Raw genomic sequence first — 24,650 nt, forward strand, 5'->3', positions numbered from 1 at the left:
GGTGGTGGAGGGATGCTCTACTCGGAACCTCTGAGTTCACAGCAGAGTAACTTCCCCTGGCTTTCTGTAACCCGTGGCCCAGTCCTCCATGGCCTCCAGAAGTGCACAGGGGTGCCAAGTTAGGAGGAGCTTTTAATCAAGTCGCCAACCCCAGGGCTCCATTCTCTGGGGCCTCTGTACTCTGCTCTCCCCTAGCTCTTCACGGTCTCTGTCTCTGTGGGAACAGAACCCAACAAAAGACTCATTCTGACACTCTACAAAAACCCACTTCTGGGTCAATGAAGTTCTGACCCCACGCCCACTCCTTCTCTGCTTCCTCCCTGCCCCAGCCAGGAGAGGCAGGAAGATCTATTAGCTCATAGCCTTTTGGTGCCAGGGCTTTTGTGCCCAGGGCAGAACTTGATGATTTTTGCCTTGAGTAAAAGAAAACACAGCTCCCCCAGGAAGCCAACTACCTCTGACTCTGCAGGCTCCACTAGCCCTGGAACTCCCCCAACCCCCTGCCACTGCCCTGTTGCTAGGGAGTAGACAATTCTGTCCTCCAGTCTGCAGAGCAAAACAGGTGAACAGAAATCAAGCAACTGTGTTGATTAATATCTCAAGAGACAGCACCGGAATGGGCGCTTCCGGAATTGAGTTACCTCAGGGAAGGAAAAAAAAAAATGGAAAAAAAAATTCCAGTGTGTTCCTTGCTTTCCTGTCAGAAATAAAATTAAGGCCTTGGATCGATGTTGCCAGGGCTGGGGACATCTACCGGAATCTTTAATGGCTTCTTCTACATGTTCAAATTCACATTCCCTTTCAACCCTGCCCTTTTAATTGGTTATTTGCGAGGTCATGTTTGCACCAATTTCTCAGGAAGGCTAATAGTGTTTATTTAATGAGAAAATAAAATGTGCAGACAGCTCCAAGGCTGGTATTAAATGAGGGATCTGGGTAGAGAGTTGTGGCTCATTGCTACGCCCTCACTGCTTCTAGGGTATATGGGCTTGAGGGTTAAATATCTGCTCAGGGTACAGAGGCTTATAGGTCCCTCAGGGTGGGGACAGTGGGCGTATATAAGCGTACTACTCCCTCCTACACCCTCAGGGTAAGGACATGCTCAGCAGGCTGCACAGAACATTGGGTTCTGAGACTCTGGCAGGTCAGGAAGTGAGAGTTCATTCACTGCTTCTACTGAACTTACAGGTTCTCCCTCATTCTAACTAAACTGTGCTTGTGTTCAAGCCTGTATGGAACTCTTCTAACAGAGTAGCTTTAGAAACCCAAAGCCAACAAACAAGGCTTGCGAGAGCCATACCTGGCCCCCCCCAAACCTCGTCTGTACAAGTTAGACCACAAGGGGATACTCAGGGACACCAAAATCCTATGTCATTGTAATGATTCTTTCCTAGAGTCCTGGTTGGGAAATGTCTTCCTTCAACAGCTACCTACACTGACGATGGATGAATGGTTCATTCTGGGAGGAGAACAGGGTTTTCACGTTACCCCCATCAGAACCACGTACTTGTTAATAGCAGCCAATGGGCAAGTTTGGGAGTCTCTTCACGCTATAGCCTAGAATGAAATCTCTGAGGGTCAGGGCCTCAGCTGCAGGCATATGTGACAGGCAACTGCCTGTCAATTGCAGAATTAGTGTCAATGCCAATAATGACCCGCCACTGGTTTACAGTTTTTCAATAAACCTGTTAACGCATCTCAAACTAATGGAACGGAAGAGGTGGGAAAGAACAGGCCAGTGGGATGACTCAGTGGATAAAGGAGCTTGCTTCTCAAACCTGACAATTTGAGTTCTGTCCCTGGATCCCAAATAGGGGTAGAAGAAGAGATCCAACTCCACAAAGTTCTCACACTATGGCACACACAGTCACACTCCCCCCGCCCCAGAATAATAAATCAAACATTTCAGAAAGAGGTAGGAAAATACTATAGCCATAATTCTAGCAGGGCCAACAGACAGGTCTTGCTCTAGACCCCACAGGTGGGCACTAGTAAAACATCCTGTCATGTTATAATAAATGTCACAGCCAGCTGAGACATTGCTCATTCTTATCATGTTTTCAGGTGCCCATGCAACAACCTTTCTCCCAGACCTGGTCTTCTTGCCAAACACCCTTCACACACACACACACACACACACACACACACACACACACACAGAGGCAAATATATAGATACAGATAGAGGTAGATAGATATAGATTTAAACTTAGAGTTTTATTATTTTATGTGCATGAGAGCTTTGCCTTTATGAATATCTGTGCACCACAGATGCTGATCCTTGAGGAGGTGGTAAGCCTTTATGTGGGTGCTGGGAATTGAACCCAGGTCCTTTGCAACAACAAGTGCTCTTTTTGCCCTCCCACCAGGTAAATAAAATCAATTCTGGAATCTTATAAGGGGAGACATGCCCATATTACCATTTTGCTTGGCATCATACACTAACAAACTGCTGGTTTTATTTTTATTTATTTTTAAATGGGATTTATATATGTTGTCCAGGCTAGCTTTAAACCTGCCAAGCCTTCTGTTTCAGCATCCAGAGTACTCAGGTTCGTATAAGCTAAAAAATAATATCATTTATGCCTCTGTGAATTTTTTACACGCCTCTGTTTTTCTGACAAATAGGCATCAATAAACAAATAATTACAGTACTACCCTTAATCATCTTTATATGGTGTATATAAAAGAATCAATCTGGGCTAGGGAGGTCAATTTCAAAAGTGAGCATCTGGCAGGTTTTCAAGACATTAAGTACCGTTTTTCTTTTTTCTCCTCCTCAGAAAAGCATTACCTTCTTCTATCATGGCTTCAGTTACATTTTCCTGGTATCATTTTAATAAATAAACTGCTTACACAAATTACTGAGACCTTAAACTTGGGCCAACTCCTTTTGGGGTGGAGACGGAACAGGTTTTGAGAGAAGAGCCAAGGTCTAGGTCCAATGGCCTTGAGACAAGCCTGCTGAAAGCTGTGGCCTCTGGCAGGATCTGCCCACACTGGGCCTCTTCAGTTGCTACATGGTATGTAGCCCAAGGAAAGCACCTCGCAGTTCCAAGGCTGGGATGGTGGCTGGGGCCAAGGTAGGGTCCTCTGAGTGGGTCAATGGCTGTTTGGAGCTGTTTCTCTCCTGAATCATTAGCACTGCCCTTAGTAAGTGACGGAAGCTGTTGGGAGGAGCCTCCATCACTGTAATCTCTATTTTCCTCTCTGTGTATCCTGTTCCCTTGCCTCTGGCAGTGTTCCACAGCAAACAGGCCTGCTGGGTAATAGCAGCCACAGGGATGCCAGGGCCAGAGACTATTCCCTCTCTAGCCAATCCTCCTGGCTTCAAAGACAATCCATTCATTTCCCACAGGTGCCCCCAACTGTCCAGCTCTCCCCCTGGAGGGTTCCAGGAGTTGAGAGTTCAGGAGCCCAGGGTCTGAGGTCACAGGAAGAGTCTGATAAGGTTTTCCTGGAATGAGCCTAATGATAGCTAGGGGTTCTGTTCTCTTGGGGAGAAGTGAGCGGAGACAGAATTGACTTCAGCAGCCCACATGCCTACATTCCAACCCTCTACAGGGCTGAGCTGTGGAGAGCAGGAAGAGAGCCGAGCTGCCCTTCTCTCCCTCCTGCCAGCAAAAGAGCAAATTGGAAGGACACCGTCTACCGTCCTCCCTACTTCTCCCTCAGGTGCCCGCTCCAGCCCCACCCTGGGATCAATATCTAATGCTGAGTTCAAGATCTTATCTGCCATTTGCAAGGGTAAACCAACAAACTCACCGCCCCTCCCCCAGCCCTGATGATTAAACCCTTTGATGATCTGCCCAGTATTTTCCAGGCTACCTCTAACGAGCTTTAGAGAGTAAATGAAATGACTCTGAGAAAATTGGAAAGGCATAGATCGTCTCACAGAAGACCACGGATGAAATGATGGGTAGGAACAAAGATGGCTCCCAGCTTCTACCAGGAGCTCCCCTAAACTTCATGTGACTTAGTTTCTCCCTCTGAAAATGAGGAGCAACACAGACAGCAAGAAGGAATGGTGTGGTTAGAGCAAACTGTGAGGAAACAGTCGAGACCCTCATTGGGTCTCCTGTTCGCAGAACTGCCGGGTACCAGGCCTGCCTGCAGAGTGGCTGTGAGCTTGAGCTGCAGGTCACACAGGCAGAGCTGATGTCTCAAGTTCTGCTTCCTCCTGGGTGCATCCCTGGGCAGCCCGGCTCACCAGTGGCTATTTGCCATGTGTGCTCCCTGTGTTGGCACCAATGCTTGTAGAGTACTGGCTGCTTTTTCTGTGATGTTGAACATAGCCTGTTCAGAGAACCCTGAATCTCTGACAGCAGAAGTCAGGGTAGGTGTTGAGACAGGATGCCCATGCCCACCTTCAGATATGAAGGACATCCTCTACATCCTGCCTCTCTAACTGCTGGGAGCACCCCAAGATATCCTATAGTTATGTCCCTCTAGAAGGAAGCCCAGATCACACTAGCTTCCTGAATAGAATGCATTTATGGATGGCTCTTGTGGATACAGAGATGACTCCTCATCCTATTTTGGGCTAGAATAGACCTCCTCATTTCTGATGTCATCAGAGGTCAGAATCTCCCTCTAGTCAAGGTCTCTTCCTAATAACCCTCCTGTAGGCTATTCCTAGCAGAGTTGATTCCCAGAGATTCCACCTATAGTAACTATTCACATATACCCCACCTCCAACCCTCACCCCTGGTTGTTTTTTTAAAAGATATAAAGTTACAGGCCAGACACACTTGGTTCCTGTGGCTCCTCAATCACCTTCTCATATTCTTAGAGAAAGAAACTGTAATGGTCAGACACTGGGCAGGTGTGAAGAAAAACCCTAGGCACCTCTGCCCCCGATCCTAGTCCCTGAAGCTAGAGGAGGATCAGCTTTATCTAGGGATAATGTGGGCTTCCATACTACATAGATCTACTGGGAGGCAAAGTCTAAACTCTTTCCCCAGGATTCTCTCCATGGTACTAGTGAGACCAGGCTGGCCCCTAGGGGGACAGAAGTCAACTGCCACTAAAATATGCCTTAGGATTATCTTTTCTTCACAGGAACCACAGGGAGCAAGGATAGGTGGTGGCAACCAGAAAGTAGAGTGGCAACTAACTTGATCTCTGTCTGCCTCCTACTGGTGATAAAGGCCCAAGAGAGGCCGGCTCGTGGGCCCAAGTCGATGCCCTCTGCTGTGGCTCCAGACATACTGTAGATGTCCATGTTCCTGGGGCCAGGAACCAAACACAGCCCAGACTATCACAAGGCTGGGCAAGAAGACAGGAGCACTCCCAAGGCAAGTTGGCTAGATAACTAACTGAATCAGTGAGGGACCCTGCTTCAGTAAATAAAATGGAGTGACCACAGAAGACATCTGACATCAACATGACATCTACATGCCCCACACATTTAACATACGTGTGCATGCATGTGCACACATACACACATACACGGAGGGAGAAGAAAAGAGGGAGAAAGACAGAGACAGATAGAGAGAGCTGGGAAAGTAGTTCATTGTGCTCCAGACCATGGATTTGATCCCAGATCCTGACACATATAAGAAAAGGACACAGTTGCTGTGACACAGCTCAGCAAACTCCTGAGATTGTGGGTTCTGACACTGACTGCTGGGAGCCATATTTAGTTGCCATCACGCACCCAGAAAAACCTGTTCCTATCTGGGCATGCAAAGAAAGAGGAAGCTATGGGGACTTAAGAGTCTCAGCTCTCTTGAACCTGGGTATCTCAGCCATGAAATGGTAAAGATAATTATCCTAAGAGCTAACACTTATGCACACTTATTCTTGCCCTTAAACTTGCCAAACAACACTATTAAAGTTGGTACTTGTCCTGGTTAGATTTTTTTTGTCAACTTGACACAAGTCAGAGTCATCTAAGACGAGGAACCTCATTTGGAAAAATGCTTCCATGAGATGGCCTGTAGGGGCATTTTCTTGATTAGGGATTGATGTGGAAGGACCCAGGCAGTCTAAACGAGCCTGAGAAAGAAGCCAGTGATCAGGGCCTTGACTTTCTTTGATGACAGACTGATGTGTAAATTGAAATAAACCCTTTCTTCTCCAAGTTGCTTTTGGTCACAGTGTTTTACCACAGCACTAGAAACACTAGGATACTGCTGTTACTACTTTCATTTTATCAATGAACAGAGAAGGCATAAAAATGTGCAGTAATTCCTCCCAAAGTCACAACTCTGTGACTCCCAAGATGGTGGTGGAGGTCAAATTATGAGAGGCACTGTACTTTGGCTTCTCATTGAAAAAACAATAACTATGGATAGGTTTTTGTGTCTGTGTGTTAGTCATATAGAAGTGTGTGCACACAGGAGCCGGTGGAGGCTAGGAGCCTTGGATCTCCTCCAACTGGAGTTACAGGTGGTAGTCAGTGATTTGAAGCAACTGCTGGGAACCAAACTGTGGTCTCTGACACAGCAGCAAGTTCTCTTAACCACTGGGTCATCTCCGCAGCCCCTCTGCGTTTACTTTTCGCAGTCAGAATCACTCTGCATTGCCTAGGTTGATGCTTCTATCTCATCTGAGTGGAGGAAGTCTCCTCAAAGCCTGTGCTGCCATACCCAGCATAGTACTTAGAGATCTGTAACATCACCAAGACAATGTTGGTGATGACATAAAATAATCAGAAACTGTACATCACAGGGAACCCCTTCCTCCCGGCACCTGTCCATCTCTATCTCCAGGGTAGTGAGGATTTTTGGTTTTCCTTCCTTGCCTTCTCTCCTTATCCTCTACCCTGCCCTGGTCTATCCAATGTTCAACTCTCCATCTTAAGGATGCTGATGAAAGTTGGGTTAGCAGGCATATGAGGACAGGATATACAGATCTCTCCCTGGCCCCCCTTCATTCCTTCCTGCCTTTTACTCTGCTGCTTCCTCAGACAGGAAAGAGGTGCAGCCAGCACGGGGTAACCATTTCTGATCACAGGAGATAGCGGGAATATAAACAATACGTGTGGCAAGGAAACAGGTTCACCCAGGCTCCTTCCCTGGAGAACACCCCACAGCCTGTCCCACTTCACAAGCACTGCTCACTAACACCCCATTAATGAGGACCCCAGGAACATGGCACCTCCAGAGCACAGCAGAATACTGCACTAACTCATAGCCTCCTCTGACTTTCGTTTCAAGGAGGATGTTCTAGATTCTTCCCCTTTTCCTATTTGAAGCAATGATTTGAACATGTTCTTGCTGGAAGGAGTTGCTGAGACCTCTCTTTTGACAAATCTGTTCAACACTAGGGATCTACTCCCAAGCAAAGCTCAGACATCAGGCAAATCATTTCAAAGGTTTGTGGACCCCAGATTGAGTGAGACCCATTTTCTATAACAAGGATTGGCCAGGGAGAACAAACAAGCACAGCTGTCCCCCAAGCATTTCGAGGCTCCACAGGAACGTTCCCAATCTGCAACTGTGGTAATCAGCTAACAGATTCAAGTAAGGTTTTTTCACCTCCTCTCACTCAGTCCTAGGCTGACAGGCTGCTCTCTGAGCCTTCTCTGATGCAAATTGAGAGTCCGATTGAGTAATCACTTTGAATAATTTCCACTAGGATCACCAAGTGCTGAGGTTGGCAAGGGGCTAAGAGAGCCAGGGTAAGAAAGGTAAATTGACTCAGTGTGCTGGGTGTGGCCGCTCAATTCCAGCCAGGGCTCCCTAGCCAAGATGGTTTTCGCAGTCTGATACCTGGACTCACTGTGCTCTGGTGGCCCTCTGTTATTAACACCCACTTGCTGGACTCTGCATCTCCCTTGTACCTTTCTTTGGTCAATAGGATGGGAGGCGAGAAGCCCAGAAGAGGAAGAAGGGACACTCTCTTACGATGGGGCCATCTTACCTCTGTGCCTGTTGGTGGTTTTGTCGAACATCAGCATTGCATCCTCTACCTGAAAACAAACACAGAATACAAGCTGCTTCAGGGCTTTCCATGAAATACACAGAACATTACAAATACAGATTGTGTGGGGGTGAGGAAGGTGGTTTCCATTGCTAAAGTAGTAGTTGCTCAAATAGAGAATATTTGTAAAAGGGGGAGGGGAACAAAACTCCCAAATCCCCTCAACCTGGCACAACCTTAGGTAACAGATGTGTAGTTTCCTTTGGGGGGGGGGAAGGGAGGGAAGAGGGACAGGAGGAGAGAGAGATTGTAAGTTTTCTGTGGGCACCTGTATTCACAAACAAATACATCCCCTGCATGTAATTGAAAGTAAATAGTTTTTGAAAACCCATGCCTCTTTTAGAATTGTATTATATTGTATCATTTGTGGAATGTTATTGTCTTTTCTGTTATATAAATGGCATTACAATATAGCAAATACTTCACCCAGGTCAATACAAAGTGGCAGCTTGACAGTATTTCACAGAGCAAGAGACCACAGCTAACTCCCCATTTAATGTATATTCTGTTCATTTGGTTATAGACAACAGACTTCAGTATCTTCACTCTGAGGGGCTGGACTGAGTTCCCTAAAACTTGTAATTAAAGTCCTAATTCCCAATTCTGTGACTGGGTGACTAGTCTTTATTTTTATTTAAAAAAAAGATTTAAAATTTTTATTTCTGTGCATACATGCGTGTCTGTGTATATGTGCAATATGTATGTGGGTGCCTGTGGAAACCAAAAGGTGCATGATCTGTGGAAACTGGAGTTTTGAGTTCCCTGACATGGGTGTTGGGAAACCCAACTTGGATCCTCTGTGAAAGAAGTGCTCCTAACCACTGAGCCATCTTTCCATTCAAACTAGGTCTTTAAAGCAGCAACAGCACTAAGAGATCATTAGAATGGGCCTTAATCCTATCATATGAATGGTGTCCTCAAATGAGGACAGGAGGACAAAGATGTGTGGGGCTGAGAAACCACAGGCCAACAAGACCTCAGTAAGAACCAACCCTGTCACCACGCAATCTTGGACTTCTGGCTTCCAGGATAAACAGACATGAGACAAATAGGGTTTTGGTTGTTGAAACTCTCCAGCCTCTGATGCTTTGTTATGGCAGCCCTAGCAAACTGGTGCACTGAGGCTAGGACTCTTTCAAGACAATCAAGAAGAAAAGTACTCAGGCTGGCTTCTGTCTGTCTTCTCAAATACCCTGTAACTCTTGGACACTTCTAGCTGTAGTATTCCACACAGATATCAAGAAACAACATACAGCTCCTCAACCCACTCCTCTCATTTGTCAATCTAATCCTTTAGGTCACCCACCGCCTTTACCCTCAAGAAGGCTTGCTTTGCCACGGTGAATTAGTTGCTTTCTTCATGGATTCTGGACTCAACAATGGTAGCTGAAATACAACCCAACGCATGTGGTTGCACAAACTGTTAGCCAGAAGACTATGCTTGGAGCAGTCTGGGGGTGTGTGTGGCCGGGAAGATCTTAGCACTCTGTTATGCTCAAAGGCTCACAAGGGAGCCTTCAGCCAAGCCACCCGAGGAGGAATCACCACAGGCCACTCATTCCTCACTCCTCCTGCATGGAACAGTGAAGTGAGGATTAACATGGTGCCTCTGGACAAACTGAACTTATTTTTCTAGATCCTATCACATACGACAGTGGAGAGACCAAAGTCCAGGCAAGAATGGAAAAGGCAGGCAAGCCAGTCTGGAAGAGATCTGCCTCACTTAAAAATCCCTTCTGGAGGCAGGGCCCCCTCCCCCTTTGTTGCTAAGCAACCCAGGCTGAACAAACAGGCTCCTGGGGCCTTCCCCTTCTGGTGCCCCCCACTCCTGCAGTCATTTGCTGTGGAGAGGGTATCCTTACAGGGAGCTGGCCCCCACTTTCTCCCAGGCACCAGCTGGCAGAAGAGGCAATGTTAGTTTGAGATCACTTGAACAGGGCCTCCTTCTCTGGGCTGTTCCTGCTCCCCGTGCCTTGGCGGGCTTCAAGAGTCCCCCAGACACCTGCTGAGGCCATACGCCTCCCATACACCACCCAAGCAAATCACCATAAGATCAACTGGTATGTTTGTACACAGAGCAGTCACACTCCAGCATATGGCATCTCAGACTCAGACCTTGGGATGCCAGAAGAATTCAGATGCCTGGGGTGAGGGTGTGGGTTGGGGGTAAGGCCTGCTGCGGGTGCAGGTAAACGCGACATCTGCTTCTTTGCACCCTTCTCCACATTTTCTGAGATGTTTGCCAAATCTTGATTTTTAACTGAAAATGTCTAACAGCGAAGAAAACAGCCTCCCTTCTGTGTTGGCCATGTTTTGGTACTGAAATTCAGTTCCCTGTAGGAAATAAATATTTTGAATTAAAAGAAAAAAATTTTTTTTCCAAAGCTGTCTTTCAGTGGTGCGTAATTGGCTTCCCGCTTCTCCTGGCTAAGTTTGCCTGCTTTCTTCTGTAGCCTCCGCATTCCCTCCACCCTAGTGAGCATGGGGGGAGGATCTGTGTGTGTGTTTTGGGGACAAGCATTGTTGTAGAGAATAGGGCTCTTTCCCCTGCAGTCCAGCTGTACAATGGGACTTTCGAAGACCTCCTGAATAGATAAAAGTGTCAGGGTGCAAGAAAAATTCTATTAACATTTTACAAAATACAACATCTAAGAAGTAGCTGGAGAGAAAGAGAAAGTGCGGGGTGGGGGGAGGAATCAGTATGGATAAGACCCAGTGCTGAGGGGTGGGGGCACTTTTCAGTGGTTGCAAATACTTATTAATTCAGAGACGCCATCAATGCAATGGAAATCTGGCAGGGCAGCAAGAGCTGAAACCAGGAGAATTTGAAAACACAAAGAGTGAATAGAATGAAACCCACGGCCTCACATACGGGCCTGTTTCTCACGGTTCTTGTTCAATCAAACAGAAGCGGCTTGTACACGAGTGAGTCTCTGTCATGGAGTCTGGAGAAATGAGGGGCACAGTTGAGGTGACGGGTGTCAGTGCGGGGAGCCAGTTAACTAGCAGCGATCTCAGCCTCCCTGTCTCACGGGAGCCCCTGTACATAGGGTCACACCTGAAACTGGCACGAAGGAGCTGGCTGTGCATCATAAGCCTCCGGGAAGGGCTGAGGAGGGATGCATGCTGGGGTTGGGGAGCTAAAAGCTGTTGTTTTTCTGACCCCAAAAAGAGAACATCATTAACCCTGTGAAGTACTTCTTAAGGAATATGGTCTGGACCTTATAATCAACACTTTGCGTGGGCAATGTCTTTGCATGCTACTGCACAGATTTCCTTGTATCAGAGGTGGTACCTAAAGGCCTAACTAGTCTTTTGAATCCCCTGAGGGAGAGAAGGGAGGAGAATAGATGTCTCAACTTTAGGTGGCTTTGTCCCATGCCCTAGAATGAATCTGGTCTCTTTCGGAGAAAAGCTTATTCCAACCATGAGAAGTCTCTAGTAATGACCCAAGGCAGGTCCACATGGGTAGCCAGCCTGTCTTCCTGAGTAGCCCATCTTTAAGAATGGAAAAGCAAAGTCATGCAACTTTTAGGTCAAACAGTTGGGAAGGAGATACTCTCTGCCTTCAAGCCTGGAAGGTCTAGTGTGTGTGCTTCTGCCTATGGAAGGTTCCAGTAAATCTCCCTCAGCAGGGTATACATAGCAGTGAAAGGAGAGCCACACCAATGGGCTCTGAGACCGTTACACATCTTAGATTTGCCCACAGCCAGTTAGCCCACAGACCTTCCCCCCCACCACCCAGGATTTGTGTACCTCATTAACGCTCAGCTCCTATATGTACTTCTACTAGCCTGTGGCCTCTTTTCCTTCCCCACCTTAAACAGTGAGAGCCCAGAATGAAGAGGTTGCTTTCTCCTCTAAAGAACAGTCATACCCAACACATATGATGACCCCTAGGGACTGCAGAGTGCAGCAGCCATCCCTCCCTGCTTGGGTCTTCTCTTCTCTTAGCCAACGATCATCTAACATCCTGAAGAGTTGACAGTGGAACCAGGAGTGAAAAAGACGACAAGGAAAAGGGTTTTTTAATGTCAGTCAAGCTGTCCCCGCCCTGACACAGAACAAAACTAGTGTCTGCCCACATGATGCTAACTTTCCTTGTATCGGAGAAACCAAGATCAGCGATCAACCCAATCTTGACTTAGAAATCTAGCCAGTGGCAACTTCATTTGCTTCTACACACTCTGCATGTATCAGGCATTCCTACTTACAAAGCCTTAGCCTAACTACAAACAATGGGCAGGTCCCATGGCCTCTAAGCTCCAAGGGTGAGGATTCTGCAGAGGATGCAGAGAAGAGGCTGCAGAGCATGCTGGGAGAGAGGGGGAACAAGACAGACACTACAACATCTGGGAGCATCAAATTCCCCACTGAAAACTGTTTCCCTTTGAAAACTGTTCTGTGAGGCTGTTCCAGAGCTTTGCTGTGGTCAACACACACCCTAAGACACTTCCTACTTCCTACACCTCCTGGGATGCTGGCAAACACCCCCACATATCATACCTATTGAGAACAAAGCAGGAAACCACACTTCAAATGGTCCTTAAATCATCTATCCAGATGTGAGGAAGGAAACAGGGAAGAGGAGAAACCTCCACTCTCCCCCCAGAACAAACACTCTTAGATTTCTCTTCCTGATCCCACATGGATGCTTCAAGGGTTAGTTTAAATCAATGCCTGCAAATGCAGGACAGGCGATATGACAGTGCACAGGGCTTAGTGGCCTTATTATGCTTTATAAATTCAAGGCACTGAGGTTATTTGATGTGGCGAGACCACCTAGGACAAAGGGCCGGAATCTGTGCTGTGTCAAGCATGGGTCACTTCTGCCCCAACCACTGTATCTAGACTAAAGTGGCTCCTGACACGAACCTAAGGCAACTAAGTTGTCTTCTGAGGCTAAATTTCTCCCTCAGTATACAAAGAGGAGGTGGTGGCTTTACTAACCACTGACAAGAGAGAGCAAGCAGCAGAGGGGGCAGCCCGGAAAATGCCATTAAATTCAAACTGCAATTTGCATTAGTGGTTTCAGCCTTGATGGCTCCCAGTAGCACCCTAAAGGCCACTCCCTCTGGACTGTTAAGGTTGCCTAGGCCACACCTTTACTCTCCAGGGGACCTTGCAGAAGGCCTCTTAGGCTCTCCAGAGGTCTGTGTTCTTCCACGGCAAAGCATCACTATTCTAAATGGTCGAATGTAGTGGGAGGGGCCTTATCTCACAGCAGGTGTGTCAGAAATAAGCTAGCTAGTGTTAGCAGGTCTTAGGCTGCCCAGAAGTAGGATGCTGGCTGTAAGGGACAAGCATTCGCCCTGTTTCTTCTTGTCATGGTATTAGTCTAAAGAAACCAGGAGTTCTGTTCTGAAGTAGCCAGAAGGACCAACAACTGAACCAAGGGCTCTTATATTTTTGAGACAGGGTTTCATGTAGTCTAGCTGGTTTTGAACTCTTACATGGCCCGGGATGACCGTGAGCTCCTAATCCTTCTACCTTCTAAGTGCAGGTATTCTAGGCCTCTGACACCATTCCTAATATACTAGGTGCTAGGGATGAAACTCAGGGCCTCCTGATGCTAGGCAAGTACTCCTACCAAGTAACTGACATTCCTAGCCTTGAACCCAAAACTTTTAAGACAACCTAATGAAACCACTATTCTCTTGACATACTATTTCTACATTGTTATTATAGACTTGACTTTCATATGGCTCATGAGAAAGAGATTCTCGTCAATCCTCTGAGCCTCAGCTTTCCCACCGCTCATCCTGGGCTGGCAAGGGCCCATGACTCAGATGCTGGTCTCTGGAAGTTCAAGTCTCTGCCCCTCCTTCCCATCTAGGTTCCTGCCTCCCTCCCCAGAGCTGCAGTCAAGAGAACTCTGCCACTTCTCTGTACATTCACCCCTGGAAGGTTCCAGCAATGGAGGTGCCCTCAGGGCTTCTGTTGTAGTCACTGCTGTCAGTTACTGCCCATTTCATCCTGGAAGTCCAACACTCTAGTTTACTACACCAGCCCCCAGAACTTGTTTATGCCTCCATTGAACATCAGGAAAAGAGACTGCTGGGTTTCCTCTACATCCTTTTTCCAAAATGCGGTAAAACACATGTAACATAAACTTTGCCGTTTTAACCACATCTTTAACATTCAGTTCACAAGCGCTAAGTGTATTTCCTGAACTATTCATTAAAGGCTCTCAAGACTTTTGGCTAGAACATTCTACCCTCACAAGCAGGGCTGTGTTCTATCAGTCCTATTTTTCTTACTTTTATGTTTTTAACCCTTGCAGAATCATTCCACTTTCTCATTTAATGAACATAAAACCAAACTCCAAAGTTCATCAGATACAAGTTACAAATGTAACCAAGGGATACTTATGGGAGTTGGGGCTCGCTGAAGGATGTAGGGTACCTACCTACAAGCAAGGCCTCCTGCTTTAGCTGGTTTGAATGCGATTCTACTTACAAAACACCCACCCAGCCCCCACCAAATAATGATGAATAGTGACCGTTTACTATAGCTTAAAGGGCAATTCACAAGTAGCTCTGGGTAGATACTGTCACACCCATTTTGTAGGTGAGGAAATTTGAATTGCTAAGACGAAGTAACTTGCCTGGCATATCACACATAAGATACATCGGAGACAGGATTCAAGACTGAATGAGCCCCCTCAGCTCTTAATGTCCGTTCACTGTGTTCCACTGTCTAAAGTCCCTAGAGTGTAGGCTACTGCCACTGTCTTCTGGATGAACCAACAAATACTACCTTCAAAGCTCTCCAAACAGTCTGAGGTGACTGAGTAAGTGTAAAGCGGTGGTGGGTGGGAAGAGGGAAGCAACCGAAGAGCTGAGGAGATAGGACACAGGGGTTTCTTTCTTTGAGTCAGGCAAATCTAAAGGCTGAACACTGGGCTTCTCCACGGTCACAGAGCAAGAGCTGGAACTGGACAGGAGTCCTCGAAGTCAGCCCAGGGCTCAGCCTATGAGAGTCTACAGGGTACTCTCTAAGTGCACACTTGGAGCATGAAGAATAAGTACCATGCCTCACTCCTCCTAGGGTGGGCAAGAAAGCTTGCATGATTGGCTACTGAGTCCCTGGCTCAGAATACACCCAATTCACGTCCTCCCGGGCAATTCTCTTGTTGCACCATGAACATGAATACACAAACATACCCACTGAAAAGTGGGTCACACCGAAGAACAGCCACTAACAGGATTGGCGTGCCCTTGGGGGAACAGTCACAGGAGGGTCCATCTTGAAAGAGCCTGAGTCTGCCCTCTGAGACTACGGTTGGGCTTAGGGCTCCCTGTCAGCTGGGCAGACAAAGATCTGGTCCCCAGCACCACCCAGGGAGGGAGCAGGAGGTGCTCTGTAGAGTGATGCCAGTCAGGGCGTGGAGAAGAGGTGAAGGGAGGGAGGTGACAGGAGAGAGGCTGGCCATTAGCTGTTGGAGGAGAAGCAGTTGGATCCAGCAAGCTGACAGCTGTCACATGGAAATGGCATCTGGCCTAACGGCCTCTCTTGTGATGTTCCTTGGAGTGGCGGCTGTTGTGCTCTGGTAATCCAGTACCCGCTTTCAGGGCTGGTTGGTGTGTGTGTGTGTGTGTGTGTGTGTGTGTGTGTGTGCGCACATGCATGCAAGTGGGCTCTGGAGGAGAGGAGTGGCAGGCAGGATACTGAATGTTCCTTTTTCCCTGTCTCCAACCTCTCCCATCAGACCTCACCTACCGTGAAAAAGGCCCAAACCTGCCAGCTCCAGAGGAGAGAGGCCCATCATTAGGGGAGCGTTGATGTGCCGTAACAGACTCTTGCATTCCCATTAAACAAATACTAAACTGCTAATTGCCAAAATGGATCTGCACGACTCTGACCGAACAGGGGAAGGGTTTATAATTACCAAGTGTGAAAATGCACAGCCTGTAAATAAGAACCTCATCTGTCCTAATACAGGCTGATATTGATGGGCATGAAATAAACATCAGGACCAAATGGAAAAATCATCCACATCTCCTGTGGCCAATGCAATCTCAGCCGGTGACAAGCGTGGCTGCAGCTATCCACTTGGGGAAGGGAAGAGGGGGAGGAGCGGCATTTCGAAGGCTGGAGAAGTCCAGGTTCCAATCTGCAGTTCCAATCCCTCGGGCCATGTGCCACTTCTTTCTGCCTGCAGAACAGGGAGGGAAGCTACAAGGCTCGATGGTGGGACTAGGGCCTGTCTGCGTCAGAAAGGGACTTCTGTGTGCATATGCCTCCCAATACTCTGCTCTTTTACAGACAGGAATGGGCAGATGAAGAAGCAGGGAGATGACAACGAAGCCAAGTTGGTCAAATTAGTCACTAAATCAGTATTTATTGAGGCTCCTCTGTCTGCCCAACACAAAGTTAACTGAGGAGCATGAAGGAAGGAACGAGGGACCAGAATGACGGAGGCTTTCTGAGGCCTTGGGATCTTTCTGTGGGCTGGATGGGAGGCAGCCTCCCAGCCTTAGGACTTCACAGCCATCCACTTGCCTTGATTACATGGAACAAAGGAGAGAATTGCCACAGGCTCTAAGAGCCCCGACACTTTACCAGCTTGCTATTCTGATAAATCCAGCTCGATCTTGGGGGGGGGGGGTATAAGTAGGAGATGGAGGAATCTTCACCACTTTAGAATTGTAGTCCTAGGGCTGGTGAGATGGCTCAGCGGCTAAGAGCACTGACTGCTCTTCTAGAGGTCATGAGTTCAAATCCCAGCAACCACATGGTGGCTCACGACCATCTACAATGAGATCGATGCCCTCATATGGGTGTCTGAAGACAGCTACAGTGTACTTTCATATAATAAATAAATAAATCTAAAAAAAAAAAAAGAATTGTAGTCCTAGGAGTCACAGAGGTGACCCAGGGGTCGCAGCTCCACTCCAGTGTGATAATCCTTTCTCCTAGCAACATCTGCATCCTTCTTTGCTCTAAAGAGTCAGAGCACCTCTCCCCTCCTCCAGGGATGAGCTGCTAGCTCTGACCTCAGCAGTAGAAGCACTTAAATGCCCAAAATAGAAACATCCTCTGCTCCGCAGCCCAGTTTTGGCAGGAGGCAGAATTCTGTGAACTGTGTGGCTCCAGGTACCTGAGTGGGTGCTGCAAGCATTGCTTATCCCCAAATCCTCCACGGGTCTTAATGCAATTGGCGCCAGCTTCCTGTCCCTTTGGCTACCTAACAGCCAATCACCCTGGCACCTAGCCCCAAAGTCACCTCAGAGTCCTGGGTCAATGACCCCATGGGTTACTCAAGTCTGATGCTGTCTGTCCCCTTGTCCAAAATTAGCCAAATGAAGGCAGCGCTGAATGTCTATTTTTAAAGACATTCTACATCATCACTTTAAAATTCCCCAGACATCTTCAAATAATGGCTACCAAAATGTTGCTGAGAGCAAAGTTCAAACATAGCTAAGACTAAGGGGTCAGTGGCTTGGGAGAGTGACTTCCTGTTCAGAGAAGATCATAACTTCTCTAAGGCAGACAAGAGCAAGAAGAGAGGAGCCCAGGTCACTCCTCGCTTTCTGGAGGCACAAACCAGTGCTCAGTGGCTTTGTGGTGAGTAGTGACAGAGTAAAAGGAACCTAACATGGTCTTACAGGTCTGGGGTTCAAATCCTTCTCCACCACCCCGACCTGTGTATTTTGAGGACGACTCTGCAGGACAAAAGAGAACAATGATCATTGTTTGTCTTCCCCTCTGCATGAAGTAGATGTTATTGATGTAGAATCCAGGAAAGTACTTGGCCAGTGGTCTGTTCCAGACACTAAGCATTCCATCAGCAGCACACACAGATGCTCACAGATATCTGTTAGGTCAGAGATGTGTCATGGACTAACAGACTGTATTAATTACCACACAGTCTGATCTAGTGAAGTCAGTATGGATGAGTGATGTTTACCTACACCAGCTCACCTGGCCTCATGAACTATTCTCCAAGGATGTACATACACTGTGTTTCAGAAGCTCAGAGGGAGTGAGGGTGGGGCGGGGTGGATGACACTGGTGGCACATCCTACAGTGGAATGCTCCTTGATATAAGAAGAAACACATGAGCCACAATACATAGCTCTCATGGAGCCCTTGGATGAAACTGGGCTGATGAGAAAAAAAATATCCAAGGTTGGATGATTCTATTTCTATAACAGAATGACAAAGTTGATGTAATGGAACATAGCTCAGATCTGCGTTAGGGATGGGCTTGGTGTGTATTAAGAAACCAGGTGGGTTTTGGTGGACTCGGCGGGACAGTCCTGAGTATGATGACAGTCATTATAATAAGCACATAACCATTTTTCTTTTCTTTCTTTCCCCTTTTTATTTTTCTGGTTTCTTGAGACAGGGTTATGGGGAAATGAGTGAAGGGCACACAAGGGCACTTTGTAATATAAACTGGTATTTCATCTACCAACTCAACTGAACTTGCATGAAAGATTATCAGCAATACGAGTCATAATGGAGGCTTTTGGTGGCATGGCCTAAACTATGTATACACCTGCTACCTTTGGTTTAGCCTGAGGTACCTGAGGTGCCCAATAAGTTTCCTTTGAAGTGATAAAGTCAACTTTATCACTTGATTAAAAGTTGGGACCCCACTTCCTTCTGTGCATCCCTTCTGGGTGGAAATTTCTTTTCTCCTCATTAGGTCCCAACTATGGCTTGTTAAGTGAGTATTGTCAGAGTAACGATGTTTCCTACTTCTCAAGCCACACGATTCCCTAAAGGGAAAAGGAGGAGGCGGAAAAGCCGGTACCCAACATCTAAGCCCCCAAAGCAGCAACAAAGTAGCAACTCAAGCTGCTTCAGGACCCAACAGGCAGCTTTCGCTTTCATTTATTTCTACATCAACACTCGGAGGATGAAGACTGCTCTCATTTCAGGAGCTGTCAATTTGCCTTAGTGCTGTGTTTTTCATCTGTTTTCGGTAAGAAGGAATTACAAAGCAGGCAAATGAAATAACGCAGAGCAATCTAACATATTTCGGCGATTCAAATTGGGACCAGGGAAGAAGGAAATTAAACAACGATGACAGGCCACCCAGTACACCTGTGTGAGGCCTACTGGCTTGGCCCCCACCCCCACTGGTAACTTTGGAACCTGATGAAGCTCTCCACTGCCAACTATGCTGTCTGCTTTGCCCTGACCCTTCGAATCATGTATGTATGTTGTACAACTTATATGGTATTTTGCTTTCTGAAGCAGAAAAATCTTGTCACTGCTGGTGAACTGTCAGGTGCTGTTCCTTTAAATGGCCTGTGAAAGATGAAGGGGCCGGAAGTCCGTCCCTATACATTTACTTCTCTTTCTTCAGAAATCAACAGAGACACATGCTTCCTGCAAGCCAGGCCACATGAGAAACACTCACTGCATGGAAGCTAAGGATCTCTTCCGCTCTCCGTCTCTTCTTGAGGTTAGGTGTGTGTGTGTGGGGGGGGGGGGGGTAGTGCCTCCTAAAGACTTCTGACAAATTCATCTAAATTTTAGTTTTAATTAAATTGTTGCTCAGTTGCTTAGATCTGTATTTTCCCCGCTTGGCTTCAGAGCTGAAAATGAGCTATGAAAATCTTAGGAATTCCAGGGCCAAGATGCCCTGCTGGCCTCTGGGGCCATGTGGTACTCAAGAATCTGCCCCTTGACCATCACAGGTGAGGGGAGGGCAGAAGGTAGGTGACAGCCCTGGAGATCAGGTTCCTTTGAGCCACTGAAGTATAAGAGGCCCCTGTCCTACAATCACCATTAACTTAAGATCAAGAGATATTGGCACCTGCAAAATGTATCCATGTTGGCCTACCCACTTCTCCGCCTAGAACTGACTCCATATGAAAGCATGCAGGGCTCTCTCCTTCCCTGGGCAGAGTAGTGATAGCCTCCAGTGGTCCAAGATTGATGAGTACCTCCAGGTGCTGGCCACCACATAAAAATGAGCATTAGGGGGGCTGGAGAGATGGATCAGAGGTTAAGAGCACTGACTGCACTTCCAGAGGTCCTGAGTTCAAATCCCAGCAACCACATGGTGGCTCACAACCATCTGTAATGAGATCTGATGCCCTCTTCTGGTGTGTCTCAAGATAGCTACAGTGTATTCATATATAATCAATAAATAAATCTTTAAAAGAAAAAAATGGAGCATTAGAACAGAGACACCACATCCATGGGCTGCAGGGCCTGGCACCCATCCCCCACCTCTGGGAGGGAGAGCAGTGGAGGCAGGAGAAAAGGTGACTTGAGGGACAGTAATGACCATTTAGTTGTATGTATGTATGTATGTATGTATGTATGCATGCTTATGTGTGAACACATGTTCACATGGGTGGGTGTGTAGATAGATGACTATTAAGTGTGTGGGTACATGTGTGTGAAGGCCAGAGGTCAAGGTTGGGATGTCTTCCTCTATGGCTCTCCACCTTATTTTTTAAGATGCAGTCTCTCACTAAACCTGAAGTTCACTCATTCAGCTAGCTGGACAGCTAAGTAACCCCTGGTACCTGCCTGTCTCCGCAATTCCCCCAACGCTAATGCTGGATTTACACACATGTTCTGCCGTGTCCACCCTTTACAAGGGTGCTAGGTGATCTGAACTCATATTCTTCCTGCTTGCCCGACGGGCATTTTAGTGATGAGCCATCAAGCCCAGTTCCCAAAGACCTGTTTCTAAAGGCATTTGCTGGAAACATACACTGGTTCCAGCCAACTCCAGCAGCCTTTAGCACGTATGTGACTTTTTAAAACTGTAAAGAAGTCAGAGGCTACAACACCATTTATGAGCCATACCAAAGGAACTAAGATAATTTCCTTTAAATTATTAGAGCAAGAAGAAATGGGAGGGGAGTTCAAGGATAGGGGCCACCACTTTCAATACCTACCCGCTGTCATAATAAAGAAGGTTCCAGGAACCCCAGGTGTCACCCAGAGCTGTCCACAGAGCTCGGTGGAAAATCCAACCACACAAGGATTCAAAGCCCCAGGGGACTACAACTGAGGAGAGGAAAGCCTCATGGGCCAGAACCAATTTAAGAACAAAATTGGCCACCAACAAATGTGAGCACCATGCTGCTGTTGCCTTCCGTTCCTAAGACTGGAAAAGCAAGACGAAGCAGAAGTTTAAACCAAAGAAGTAACTTGATAGAAGCAGAGGAACTGTCGGGACAGGAAGAATGGAGAACACTGTGGCCAAGCATTTCAAGATTAAAGGAGGCCTTAAGGGTGGGAATAGTTTAGGACAACCAGAAAACCCTTGGGAAGGGGAACACACAGTGCCGCCACGCCACTGCCAACACCACTACCTCTGCTGCTGCTGCTGCCGCTGTTGCCAGGAGTCTCTCAGAATGCCAACAGCATTGGGCTAGATTTAAGGAAGACCCAATGCATCCCCAGCAGGCACTGTGCCTCTGTGACTCCATATTTGCTCCTTTGTGGGTCACACAATGCCGACAGATGAATGCTCTTTAGAACTCCCCTAGCACCTCGGTTCTGCTCAAGAGAAAAGTACTTAAGACAAATGTTCTCCAGACGACTGAAATTTCCCCCTCACTCGCCACGTTCAGTTATTTATTAGGATGCTTCAGTGAGGTTATTTTCAGACTTCCACGTGAAATAGTAATACTTAGCACTTCCAATTCATCTCCTAAGCAGTTTTCAAATGTCAGCTCATTAATTCCCAGTCCCCTTGAGGAGCTGTGCTCAGTTCCATCACTCAGACTGGGAAGACGGAGGCAGCGCTGCTGAGGACCTCTGTCCAGGGCTGATCTGAAACAGGGGTGCTTTCATCGAACCCCAGGAACCATTTTCATTACAATGACACTCTTAGGACTGGAGGAACGTGTCTAATAGGCTGGGTCTCAGGGACAGCCTGTGGCCTCTTGTCACTGTAGGCGGGCGGTACAAGAATCTGGAGGACACAGCTACTCAGCACCTCACAGAGGCACGTGAGCACCCAGCAGATGAGCACCCAGATGTGTCCACCCTATGGTTGTTCTCAGCAGCTGCCTTGCAGCTCTGAGTCCTGCCTCCCTCAGACCTGCTAACTGATCAGTACATCTAAAGTGCTGGGGGCTGTACTTGCTGCCTGAGAACTATACCATTACTTTCTGGGAGAAACCACAGGCTTGGACGAGGTTTTCTTAAGAGCTGGAGAGATGGCTCAGTGGTTTAGAGCACTGACTACTCTTCCAGAGGTCCTGAGTTCAATTCCCAGCAACCACATGGTGGCTTATAACCATCTGTAATGGGATCTGATACCCTCTTCTGGTGTGTCTGAAGACAGTGACATTGGAGCGAGAGAGCGAGAACACCCACCCATATCTAGTAGGCAGAAAGCCGTGGGTTTAGAGCCCAGCACTGCATAAATAAGGTGGAATGCCAGCAAGCCTGCAATTCTAGCACTAGAGAAGTAGAGTCGGGAAGATCAGAAGGACAAGACCATCCTTGAATACATAGTCTGTTTCATGTACCCTGGGCTACTCGAGACCAAACAAAAAAGGCCAAACAAAAAGACTGACAGAGGCAAAGTGCTACCCAGGAAAGAGGAATACCATGAATCTGAGACCAGCTTGGGCTATAAACCAAAATTCTATCTCGAAAATAAATAAATAATATTTTAAAAATGAAAAAGAGAGGCATATGTCCTCTTGGGTAGTGGCTTCTCTTCGATTCCTAAAAGAAACTCCTTCAGCCAGTACCAAACCTTGAATGTCCTGTGAGACACCCACAGCCCATGTGGCACTCAATTGAACTTTGTCATTCATTGATTAACAAACAATGAGACGGAAGATTCCTGTCATATGAGTCATTCCTGGGACAAACAGGATGAGTTTTACTGCGGCAGGACATCAACTTCCATCAACTTCCAGGACCCAGCAGAGCCTGAACTCTGGGTTGTCTAGGACAGCAGATGAAGGGGTGGCACTGCCACAGTGTGTGGCCACGTGAATCACTGTCCACCCAAAGGTGAGGGATGGATGATGGAAGTACTCATAGTGGCTGTCCCTCGTCCTGGCACCTAATATAGCCCTGGCTAACCTGTAGTAGCTGCTCTGAAAGGATAAATTTCCCATTGCAAGTTACTACTAACGCTTGCTCAAACCCTGACATTTCATCTGGTGTCAGCTGGCTAACCTCCCTCCCCCGCCCCCAGCCTAAAGTATAGTTAAAAGCCATTCAATGCAAGTCTGACTAGGTGACTAAGGAATGCACTGAGATTAGATACCAAATGCCTATTGTCCCCTTCAAGGGCATCACTGTGGAAGGTCCTGGCTTTACTAAACAAGATTTGGATTTAAGGGAGGGAGGTTTTGTGGGGGAGGGTGCTCCCTTCTAGTCTGTTCTCAAGCCATGCAAGATAACTAGTCTTATTATTTTCGAGTCCCATAACATTTAGATCCAAAACCAGCATACTCAATCTTGGCCACAAGCCATCTAGAGCTAAGGTTGGGGATGGTTTCCAAAACTCACAGCCACTTTCAAAGGCCAAAGATTTATCACCACAAAGAGACTCAGAAGAAAGTGCCAAAGTCTGAATCTGAGTTCACAGTGAGCCCTTTGAAAACACACAAAGTGGAGGTAGACTCTGTGGAATAAGTATGTAAAGATCCCTGCTTAGAAGAGGAGGCATTGCATTTGTAGGAAAAAGCCCTGGTCCTGATGCTTCTACATATGACAGGGGAGGGGTTAAGGAAGGGACTCACATGGGCACCACACATGCATAAAGAAGAGACAGAGAAACAACAACAATCTGAAAATCAATATAAAAGAATCTTAAATTCCAGGACCTCCTAGACCCCCATCTATGTAAGCAGCTAAGTGAAGTGGGGCTCATCTGTACCTCAGGGCTGAGGGGGCGGAGCTAGGAGGATCCCAGGAGCTTTGCTGTCTAGGTAAATTAGTGAACTCTAGGTTCTGTGAAAGACCCTGTCTCAAAAATAAAGATGGATAGGAAGACCATCTCTTCATTTGTAGTTTGACCTCTATACACATACACACAATGTGCACACACACATATATGCATACACATGTCATACACACACACACACACACACACACACACACACACACACCCCTCTTCAACAGGCACAAAAAGCAACCTCCATCTTTGCTTCAGTTTAACCAAACAGGCTAAGCACATCCAGATGCAGATGTCTTAACATTTCTGGAAAGATAACAAGGCACACATCCTTTGATTACATATCCTTTTCAAAAGGGCAGGCTTCTTTCTCTTCAATCCCTACACAATCAGGGAAGACCTCTCCACACAAAATGGCTGCTTGGGGAACATACCCAGGGAACACGGCACCAGCGACAAACCAAAGAGGGTACCCCACAGCCTGAGGAAAAAGCACTGTTTATTCATTCACAAGACATCTGGAACTCGAAAGAGGCCACAAGCTGTCTTTATCACATCTCTGTGCATACAAATACACAACGGAAAATTACAGGTCCCTCTCATCTACCAAATGAGCCATAATAACCCCACAGGTTTCCCTGGGTCCTTAAGACACTCCTCTTGGAACATTTATCATGAGAGAAAAGCTCAGAGCAGATGAAAGGCAAAGAGAGTGGAGTGGGCACCTTTCCCAGGGAGGCAGCTCTGATCAAGGCTAATTGCCCAGTTGGGGTCCTGTGTGGCCAGACTCAGGTGAGCATGTCTTAAAAGAAAATGTCCCACCTCTGTGAGCCCTGGAGATAGGGAAGACCGTGTACTGTCTTTTGTAAATG

At 47.1% G+C, this 24,650-nt stretch overlaps 1 protein-coding gene across 3 annotated transcripts in view; it reads right to left on the reverse strand.

Moving 5' to 3' along the window:
• Positions 1 to 24,650, reverse strand: part of Msi2 (musashi RNA binding protein 2) — a 368,246-nt gene that overhangs the window by 125,769 nt on the left and 217,827 nt on the right. For all 3 annotated transcript variants that reach the window (XM_028772332.1, XM_028772331.1, XM_028772333.1), the window contains exon 7: positions 7,869 to 7,917. In XM_028772332.1, coding sequence (XP_028628165.1) covers positions 7,869 to 7,917 — 49 coding nt within the window. The remainder of the gene's footprint in view (positions 1 to 7,868; positions 7,918 to 24,650) is intronic.

Source organism: Grammomys surdaster, unplaced genomic scaffold (assembly GCF_004785775.1).
Source record: "Grammomys surdaster isolate TR1022 unplaced genomic scaffold, NIH_TR_1.0 213, whole genome shotgun sequence".
In the NCBI taxonomy this organism is placed as follows: domain Eukaryota; kingdom Metazoa; phylum Chordata; class Mammalia; order Rodentia; family Muridae; genus Grammomys; species Grammomys surdaster.